Below are 10,666 nucleotides of genomic sequence, written 5' to 3'. Positions count from 1 at the left end.
AAAAAAATTGTAAGGGATCCTAAAAGGTGTCCAAATAAAATTATTTAAAAAATTCTTCATAGGGACTATATATATAGGGATATTCTCATGTGCGGACGTCCGGATACTTCATACGGTCCGGACTTGTTTTGTTTTTTTCCATGATGACAATGAATGAATTTTTTCCATATTATTATCATTTAAAAAAAATGCACTAAAGCATATAAACAACTCCCAAGTTGTATGTACAAGGCACCAACGAAGAAAAGCCCAATCTAGAGGTGATGCTTGACTTTTTGGTATTGCCAGAGCTTGGTTTCTATTGTACTAATACTAGAAAAAGTGAGAAAAGTGTCTGAGCTGATTTTATTAGCATAAAGAATGAAGAAGAAAAAAATTAAGTCTGGACATCAGCAAAATAAGGACACCTGCATTAGAGAACAACTTATATATAGTTATTCTCTTGTTTGAATGTTTGCACGTTATTATTGTGCAAATATCATTGTAAATAGAGATGAAAACAGGGAGTGATAATAGAAAATTCACGACGTCTGTACTATAATAACGTCCAGACGTCCGCATAGAAAAATTTATGTATATTTAAATATAGGATCAGGATCGTGGACACATTTTCACACACTTTTTAGATTATTGAAACACTTTGAACAGTTGAGATTGCATCTGACTTATACATTTATTTATTTTTTTCAAAACAATGAATATCTTTGGAAATATAATACTAGAAAGTCGGAAACATTTATTAAAGTTTCTCATATTATCTCTCATCTCTCGCTCACTCAAAACCCAGGAAGGAAAAAATATACTGGAGGCACGAAGGCTCTCTCTCTCTCTCTCTCTCTCTCTCTCTCTCTACTACTATCTGTGCATCTCTTCATCTTCTCTCTTCCTCATTAGAACCACACCGAAAACATAGATTTTGAGATTAAAATTGATTGGCTTCTGGACATGAATTGTATGAGTTTCAGAGTGACATGAATGGACTTGCACACTTTCTTCCGTCAGAGATGTTACATCTTGTCTGCTATCATCTCGGAGTGTACAAGAAGCCAAGGATTGAATGTTGCCAGTGTTATGTTATTGGGTGTTGTCAATGATGCAATCTCAACCATTGAATGTTATTTAATCCAACAGTCTAGAATGTGAGTCATAATATTGTTTATACTGCTTTAAAGAGTAGTTTTTTTATTTTATAGATGTATATGTTCGATTCAAGCGGTCCAATCGGATCACAATGGATTGATTGGATTTGATATGTATATTTACATGGAACTTGATTTTAATTACGGAGATTAGAATATCTTGAATTCAAACCATTGAATTTGTCAACTTTTAGTGTTCTAATCAGACTTTTCAACCTTGGTCTATAAACTGTTTGGGCATGCTTTTTACATAGTCATGTTTAAGTACATGTTTGGCCAATGCATGGTCCACATATATTTGTTAATTAAATATCCCTGCCAATAGATGGTCAATATAAGAATTATTTCATGAATAATTCTACATGTATTTACTTGACGTGAAAAGCAAGTAAGATCAGCTTAATTGATCCTGATCCATTTTCATCGTAACCTAACAGGAGAAGGTTTTTTCTACGGAGATTAGGGTTACGAGCTGTTGTAGATCTCTACAAGCTCAATGACACACAACTCTTCAACAACAAACTCTACACTAAAGCCAACGCTTTCAGTCAAAGACACCCGTGTCTCTTTGCTATTTGCTCTACCAAGCCTCCTTGGTATCGATTGCCAATTAACTCCTTCAGTTTAAGACCATTCTGGTGGAGCTCTTGCCCTATTATGATCCATCAAAACCACAGTTCTGATCCTTCGATTGTCACATGTCGCTTAGTTCTTTTTTGAATCAGAATTGATACAAGGTAAAGAGTCAATCCTACATTGGAAAGTTGAGAAACTTAATAAAGGCTGAGTTGGGCTATTTCCCCTATTGTCAATTGGTTTTGGGGTAGAACCTCAACTTCCTTCATGGTATCAGAGCAAGGCTTCACATATTTGGCCCAACGGCTACACGTGTGACGAACTTTGAAGCCTAACTCATGAACAACACATATTAAGTATCCCCGATTTGAATATTGCGAGTATGAAGGCGGGAATGGAGGGAAAATGCTTAACGGAAATGAGGATGTAAATGACATACCCACCCACCACCGATTCGACCCATTGACATCCCTATTCCCAATTTTAAAAATATTTTTTACTAAAATGAAACAAGCCTACTTATTGATAAAATTATACAATAGTACTGTACAAAACTTTGCAAAACTCTCTTTGGTTCTCTGAGAAGCCATGGCCGTGGGTGTTCTCGTTCAATCCACTGCGCATTGTTCTTATATGTACCATAATTTCTTTTACATCAAAAACATTGTCAAAAGTTCTTTTGTGTTGTTAATATCTACTGTATAATTTCTCCTATTTATGTTAGGACGAATGTAATAAGAACTCACATGATTAACATTCCTGCCATTTAAGGAAATTTTGACCAAAAAATGATACAATAATTTCTATTGCCAGCATAAATATATAGAAAAAATAATTACTAGAAAAAAATATGGACTTCCCTTTATACAAACAGATCAACTATGGAAAATGAATTCTACATTTACAGGGGCTATATGTATATATGAATATATATATTTATAGCAACTGTACGCTATCCACAGGGTAAGACGAATGTGAAGCAGCCAGGAGAGCTGCTCCCATGGCTGATCCATCTTCAGTGACCTTGATTATGACATGTTGGGCAATATCTTCCCCTAATATTTCAGTCAATGCTTCATGTAAGTAGTCTCTAAACATTGTATAACCTGTATACAAACCCCCCTCCATTGCCACAACCGTCCTCCTCATTTTCTGATCACTTCTACTTCTTCCACCTGCGATTCCACCACTCCCATCCCGACCAATCTTCTTCAAGATCCCCACAATACCAGCAGCTGCCAATCGAGCAGCTCTACGGGTCACAACATCACACACCTTGACTATGAGCTTTCGAACCTTTAGAGGGACATCCGGAATCTGAAACGGCCAGGTCAGTAAAAATCATATTATTAGAAAATTGAAAGCCTTGAGAGACAAAGAATCAATACAAAAGACGTATGCCTTGTCTACCTCCAGGTTATCTCTTAAGATACGTCGTACTTCTTCCAAGTCAGGAGAGTCATCTTCATGCATTGCAGCAATCAATGGTGTCCTGGAAATTATACAGTAAAAACAGTTTTGAAGGTATGGTGTTCGCCAAAGCAACATTGACAATCAGCAATAAATAGTAATTGATAAGTAACCTCAAGTTGAACATCTCAACATTAACTATTTTTCATAATGCCATTTTGCATTCAGCCAATCAAAGACTATCACCATCAGCAGATGGCATGATGAGCATGCCCAGCAAGTGCATCAGAAAGAGAGACAGAGACAGAGACAGAGAGAGCATACCTCAAAATAAAAGGCATTGATAACTTGGAAGAAATAGGGTCAAAAATATCTGACTCCTGTGACATTCTGACAATCACTCTCCTCACAACATCACCCAGGTACATTCCTGATATCAATTTCTCAAAACCCTGTTGAAAAATGCTTTACATAATGAGATTAATAAAACTTCATATTTGATTAAGCACCTGCACAATCAAGCAACAACAGAGCAATAAAATGAATCTTACCTGATCATTCGGATTGGGGCTATCAGCATCTAATTCAATATCATACAGAGTCCTTGGTAAATGAGATGACCAAAAATTTCCCCATTCCATGTTGACAACCTAACAAAAAAATATATATATATTATTCTTAAATTACGACTTCATGTCAAGAGATATTAAAAAAAACATCATCTCGTCATGGTAAAAAATGAGATATATAGATATATGTATGTATATCTGAAGGGAGACAAGATAATGGATACCATGCCTCCAGATGTTGTAAGAAGCCCTTGAGACTTAATTATAGCATCTGTCCTTTCCAAATAACAGGCATTAGTACCCGTTCCAATTATCACTGCAGCAACAGTGTCTGTGTCATGATAATGTCCAAGTGCTAATGATCCCACAGAGTCATTGACCTGCATAAACAAACAGAGAAATCATGTACCCAAATTTCACAACCAAAAAAAGCAAATGCAGAATCACAAAAATGAGCGTACAGGGACACATGCACACAAAAGTTGCGCTGCAGTTCTTGACAAATAAAAAGGATAATTCATTCACAGAATATCATCGTGTATCTCCATCAAGTCATTAATAAATAAATAAAATTCAGATTTCCAGTCGCAAGTTAAAATGAAAAAATTTACTGGATTAAGAGTTACATCAGAAATGAATCCCTTATCTTTTACTATTATAAACCAATTAATGGTTTTCATTAGATTAATTGATTTTCCCTAAAAACAAGAGTGTAGCACCACTAACTTTAATGCTAGGCTTGGTTTAGAAGTGTTTAACATTAAATAACCAACACAATACACGCAAGGAAGATAAGGCAATCATAAATATTGTACGGTGCATTATCCCAATGCAAATTAACTGCACAGCAAAATTTTCCACACCCACTCCTCTGGTGGCCTTCAGACATTGATTTATTGGAATCTAATATAGCATTTCACAACTATGCTGAAATAGTAGTGATTGGGGTTAGTATTTAAAGGCTATTATTGAGTAGAATATTACCTACTTTTCCCAGCACCCAAAATAAAAATAAATGAAAGAGTTATGAGTAATATATGGATCTAGGAAAGCCATACATAGTAGAAAATGTAGTCCACAACCAAGTAGAATTAAATTGATATATGTTGCTTATATAACGTATCATGGCCATCTTACTGCCCACGACATTAATTTGTTTTGACTGCAATAAATCACAAACCTTGTTTTCCTTTATATTTAACAAAATATTGTTTCATAAAAGGTATCAGGGCCTTGTTACTAGCCATTTCATTAATTTGGTATGAGCATGCAATATCTCACAAATAATTTCCCTTTTAGATAAATCATGCCCTTGCTTCTTTTTATTAAAAAAAGGTACAAATTTTAACCTTAATCATCATAAAGATGAAATCCATATTTTAACCTTAATCAGCATCAAGATGAAATCCATACTATGCCAAGGCAAAAAAAGGAGGGGATTTTGGCATGTGAATTCTGTTCTATTCTCACCCCACTTTCACACTTTGCCAAAGCATCCATATTTTGGCAGTCATAACTAAAACAATTCAAGAGTCCATGCATCTTTTCAATTTACCAACAGGTGTGTAGATTCAACGATAATACTACTAAAAATCATATGTAAGCACAAAGGAAAAAAAACTATAATTAAAAAAAATTAATGAAGTAATTGCAATGATAAGCTTGCTTCCTATGTGATTGAGGATTTACAGTACACCTATGACATAGTAGACACAATAATATGACTTTTCCCATTCCGAACATTCCATTTTAAAAATATCCCAGTAGGGATATGAAAGAAGCAATTAGCAATGTTACGTAAAGATGAGAAATGACTTTCTTACAAGTGCTGCAACCCTCATATTTAGGCCTTTCCTGGTCATTGCATTCTCTAAGCATTCTGCAATCTCTCTTCCAACCTGACAAAACATTGTAAACCACGCTTTTATCAGGAGAGCAGAGGAAAGTGGCAAGCTTTTCACACATTACTGTTTTTCTTAGGTGATGAAATAATAAAACATCAAGATGATTATTTGGTTTGGGCCACGCAGAATCAGCTTTCTGAGGTCATACACAAAGTCAAACTCAACCTAAAAAACTGAACCTCAACAGTTCATATACTACACCATGGAAGACTTGTTATGCATACTCGGGCATGCAAAAAAAAAACTAGAGCTACCATTTTATTTAAGCATCAGCAAGGAAAAAAATATTCCAAGCAACTATGCTCTTGCCTTCACAAAGTTTCCTAAAATAGGTGAGTTTTATTGAAGTACAATTTAACGGACACCATACAACTAACCATGTCTTCAATGGAAAACCCTTTTGTCCATTTTAATAAAGTGCCTGATGACACGGACATTTGTTTCACGGGAAAAGAGAATGTGAATCCAAGCTCCCTTCTTCTGTCCAATGAAAGCTCAGAAATATCACCTTCTCTTTCAACGAACTCCTTTAACGATGAAGCAATAAAATCAAATAGATCCTGCAAGCAATTGAAACACATCAGTTTCCATGACAGCAGCACATTGGAAGCTTTGAAGTATGTGCTAAACAATTACAGAAATCTGAAGGTACAAATTTAGTCACCTCGCTTGAGCCAGTCATCAAATCTTGAGGAATCGCTTGTCGATATACATCATGTTCCAAGGTAGAGGACCTCGTGCCTTCTAGCTTAACCCGTAAGACCCTAAAATTAGTACCCCCAAGATCTAGCGCATAGTAAGTTCCTTTCTCACTCCTACCCCAAGAAATTAAAAGATAAAATAATTAGTCTCAACACTTGTTATCAAGAAAAAATACTTATAAAGAACGAAACAAATATGTACAAGCTGTCCACCAATACAAGAACTTTAAACACTATCAACCAGCTACTACATCAAATTTAAGCTAAAGAAAATGACAACATCCTGCCTATGTGCTCCCAAAGAAGAATGGTACGTCTTTAAACTCAACAGGAATCAAAGCATATAAAGAGGTCAAAAATCAAGCTTTCTCCAACAAAGGATCCATACCCACCCCACCATACTTTTCAAAAATTCTTCTATTTCTTTATCCACACCACCCAAAATACAGCCATCACACTACAATCACAAAACACTTTCAACTTATTCTGCCAACCAAAAATTTCCAGAACTACCCAACACAGATTAGCTTCCTTACAAAATTTAAGCCATAGCTTTAATGCAATAAGGCAGTGAAGAACAAGTGATCTAAACTTTCAGAATTCTCTTCCGTACTAACCAATGGGGAGAAAGACAGATAATCGACCCTCTTCTCTGAATCATATCACAAGCATTTCACCTAGCATGAGCAATAATTTATACCTTAGGGGATAGTTAGGCCTTCCAAATAAAAAAAATCAATCCTTATTTATTACACAACTTATGCAAAGAAGGTATCTAACTGCATAATAATTTTACACTACACGACTGAATAAATAATGAAATTGCTGTCATGCTAAACCATGCGAATACAAAGTAGACAATTTTGCACTCTTATTGTACACTAACCATCACCATTACCAAACTCATCTATAGAATACTTTTTCAAATGATAGACCCTTCAAAGGTAGTGGGGTCTCTGCTTATTTTAAAACAAGACATTGCATTAATCATTGCAAAACTGGACACATAATTGATCTAGACATAAAAGCGGGTAATAACACACTGAATGAGAAAAAAAATTGTAGAATAGGTTTTGTGCTAATACATAAACAAACAAACAAAAAAAAAAGTTGCGTTAATACAGAAAGAAAAAGTAAAATTATTATGAAAAAGGAGAACTAGAAATGAAAAAGAAAGTCCACGTGAAATCTAACACCGCACTCCTAAAGAATTTACTGTACTCATATTCAACATGAGAACAGAAAGAAATGGAAGAAAGAACTGTATATTGCAAAATTTTCAAGGAAAAAAAATATTCCCAGCAAAGTAGTGATATGATTGATTCATCATTGTCGAATGTCAAAACAACAGGGAACACTATAAAATTAAATAACTTACAACAATTGAAGAGCTCGGATATCAGTATAATCGAGAACAAAGGCAGAAACAAGACCAACATCCAACAATTCCAAAACGGCACCTTTGCTAAGAAATTTAAACAAGGGCAAATCATAGAACTAAGGACAACACAAATCAGATGGCAAACGAAATGCACATAAAAGATGGGGAACGGAACTACAGTAACAAAAGATAAATTAAACAAGAATTATTACAGTGAGAGAAGGCCGCAAAAGAAATAGAAAAAAACTGTAACAAAACAATAAATCATCAGAACACGTAGGCAAAGACAATCCCCAAATATCAAATCAAAATCAAAAACATTAAAATGAAGTTACTTTCTTGCCCAAAATCAAATATAAATGATAAACCCATTAAACTCCAATGAGAAAACCCCATGAAATAACCACCCAAATTTTCATCAAGGAACAACATTTTCGCCTAAAACCACCGAAACAAAACCAAAACCCAGTTGAAGAAACAGATACAAGAAACTAAAAACGAAAAGGCCCATTAAAGAAAATCAAGTGAAGCATTAAAAATTATTACCCATTGGGGAGTTTATCCACAAAAGTGAGTAACATTTTGAGCTTGGAGCCACCATCAGAAGCCAAACCTGCGTGCATCTCCACAGCCATAGCGTCCACGACCTGCCTCAACCTCCCCACTGTGGTTTCACAGCTCTGCTCGAGTTCCTTCAAAACCCCAACCACTCTTCTCCACTTCCGTCTGCTCCTTATTCTCCGACCGACCACCACCGTCGCCACCGCACACGCCGCTACTGCCACCCCAACTGCCAATCCCACCGCCACCTTCCCCATATCTCAAACTATCTACGCCCCCTATCCCAATTCAAAATCGCATCGCCAAACGGCATCGTCTCGTCGGTCTTCCAGTGAAACGACACCGTGTCACCATGAACGCGTCCGGGTTTTGTGTCTTGAGGCCTTTCGTTGGCTTTTGATTATGAGTTTGTGAGTTCTCTATCACTCTCACTGTCTCCAACGGTCCAAAGCAGGGGTTCAGAGGGTTCGAACAGTTTGAGTTTCTCGACGGAGAGTGGTCAGAGTTTGATCTCCGGTGTGTTTTCCGGCGACGGTGATCGGAAAGGTAGTGCGGATGACCCGCTCGAGAAAAGGCGCTAGAGAGAGAGAGAGAGAGAGAGAGAGAGAGAGAGAGAGGCGCGTTGCGAAGGCAGTATTGTTGGAACGCGAAATGGTGGATACTTAAATAGTTGTCAAAATGACATAATTGCCCTTGTGGATCATATGAAATGTCGGATTTGTCACAATATCCTGCGGCGATTTTTTACCGTTTGGGGGAAAAAGATCTTGTGGGATTTTTAGTGGGAAATCGAAGATTTCAGAAGATTTTTCACTCGTGTGTGAAATCTTTTCGGGTAGGGTGGGGTGATTTTGTTGGGTAAAAATTCATCATGATTCGTAAAAGATAGAGATGGATAGAGTTTTCTTGTTTTTTTTTGGGGATGATAGATTATGAGCCGTCCAATTAGGGAGAGGACTAAGAGGCATGCTTTTGTGGCCTTTGAATTGATAAGTATGATGCAACTATGTAATTGCTATAAGTGGAAATTTTGTGGGCATTATCATCTCATGCGATGTGATGACTAAATTTAAGTATAGGCATGTCAATGTCTTCGGGTATGCTTAAATGTTTATTTCTACTTGTAAAGTTGTCAAAAGATATATCCAAGGGTTGAGGTTTGCTTAGAAGAGCACCAAGTGTGTGAGTCTCATTACTATTATTTTGATATAAGCAGTATTGGAGAAAGGGAATTCGAACACAGAATCTCGAGTGTACGAGTAAATACTCCTAACAACTTAAGCTGTGAGTGTCATTACTATTATTTTGATATAAGCAATATTGGAGAAGGGGAATTCGAACACAGAACCTCGGATATAAGAGTAAATACTCCTAACCACTTAAGCTATAAGCTCATTCCAAGGTTAATGTATGTTTTGACAACATGACAAGTGATGATATCCTTTTTGGAAAAAGTTTGGCTTCATAAAACTGAGAAGGAGCTCACCCTTAAATTTAATGGAGTTTTGACGCTTGTTAAATTCCATTAACCTTTTTTTTTTTTTTGGAATAACTTTTAACTTCTTTTTTTTCTTTTAGAATTTGACAAGTGTTAAAATCTCATATGTTGTAAGAATGAGCTCCTCCTCAGTTTTAAGGAGCCAAGCAAACTTAGTCTTGAAATTATTAAATGAGTACTTTTGATGTTGCTATAATGGATAGATATCAATCGAATTGTCCTTATATGAGATAAAATAGAGTAATTAGTAAGAAATAAATGTAATACATGTGAATTATTTAGATATAATTCAAACGCATTAGGTTCAAATAAACACATGATCAAAGATTCCCTAAATAAAATATCATCAAAAAGACAAAAGGAAATAATTGACGTGAGATTATAGGATTATAAATCCAAAAAATTATGCCATAAAATCACAACCTCAACGTGCCAAACTAATTAATTCATGACAAAGGGGCATTTTTGGTAAACTAGAACGAAACCGCCCAAAATGCCACCCCATCACCAGGGCCAACAGACTGCATGAGGTGCTAGGACCCAGTTGCCATATAGAGAAAGAAAAAGGGCAAAATCGAAATAAAAAAATGTGTAAGGAAGGGTTTTGGCCTCTCTCTCCAATTAAATATTTATTTATTTCCTATTAAAAAAAAAGTCTGGTTTTGTGTGGGTTTGCTATATTCGGAGACAGCTGCGTTCTGAAAAGTGGAAACGGCGACGGTAGTTGCGTATACGCCGCCGTACATTTGCCAGCTGGCTCCCGCTAAGACCCAGCTAGCCTCACTGTAAAGCTACCACCTCACAACGAGTACTTCCTCACCGTTTTCCTCGTTTCTTATATTATTTGTATTTTTGTTCCTCTGCCCAAAACTTCCCTTTTTTAAATAAAAAAAATATTATTATTAGCTCATAAATTATATTAAATCT

General features: G+C 36.0%; 1 protein-coding gene across 3 annotated transcripts; it reads right to left on the bottom strand.

Annotated features, from left to right (window-relative positions):
* Nucleotides 1-2,490: 2,490 nt before the first annotated feature.
* LOC103326731 (hexokinase-3) lies at nt 2,491-8,880 on the bottom strand. 3 transcript variants are annotated; one of them, XM_089048630.1, is made up of 10 exons: nt 8,227-8,880; nt 7,678-7,764; nt 6,263-6,413; nt 5,976-6,158; nt 5,518-5,592; nt 3,919-4,074; nt 3,677-3,775; nt 3,450-3,577; nt 3,126-3,207; nt 2,491-3,032 (listed from the first exon to the last, which is right to left on the bottom strand). In XM_089048630.1, exons 1-10 carry the CDS (start codon nt 8,496-8,498, stop codon nt 2,652-2,654), a joined length of 1,614 nt encoding a protein of 537 aa, XP_088904756.1. In that variant the 5' UTR covers nt 8,499-8,880; the 3' UTR covers nt 2,491-2,651. The 3 variants fall into 3 exon arrangements, with proteins under 3 accessions (XP_088904756.1, XP_088904757.1, XP_008227191.1); XM_089048631.1 differs by lacking the exon at nt 7,678-7,764 and adding an exon at nt 6,917-6,976 and having other exon boundaries at nt 8,227-8,324; XM_008228969.3 differs by lacking the exon at nt 7,678-7,764 and having other exon boundaries at nt 8,227-8,879.
* Nucleotides 8,881-10,666: the final 1,786 nt, after the last annotated feature.

The sequence above is a fragment of the Prunus mume genome, linkage group LG3, assembly GCF_029339155.1.
Source record: "Prunus mume cultivar Tortuosa linkage group LG3, ASM2933915v1, whole genome shotgun sequence".
Taxonomy (NCBI): domain Eukaryota; kingdom Viridiplantae; phylum Streptophyta; class Magnoliopsida; order Rosales; family Rosaceae; genus Prunus; species Prunus mume.
Note: the sequence above shows the minus strand (reverse complement) of the source record. Positions and strands in the feature narration are given on the sequence as shown.

Bases quoted from the DNA above. Each gene is read 5' to 3' on its own strand.
- LOC103326731 (XM_089048630.1), bottom strand. From the start codon at position 8,498: ATGGGGAAGGTGGCGGTGGGATTGGCAGTTGGGGTGGCAGTAGCGGCG. The intron at 6,159-6,262 runs GTGACTAAATTT...AATTGCTTGCAG, and splicing joins TGATGACTGGCTCAAGCGAG to GATCTATTTGATTTTATTGC. The intron at 4,075-5,517 runs GTAAGAAAGTCA...TTGTTTATGCAG, and splicing joins ATATGAGGGTTGCAGCACTT to GTCAATGACTCTGTGGGATC.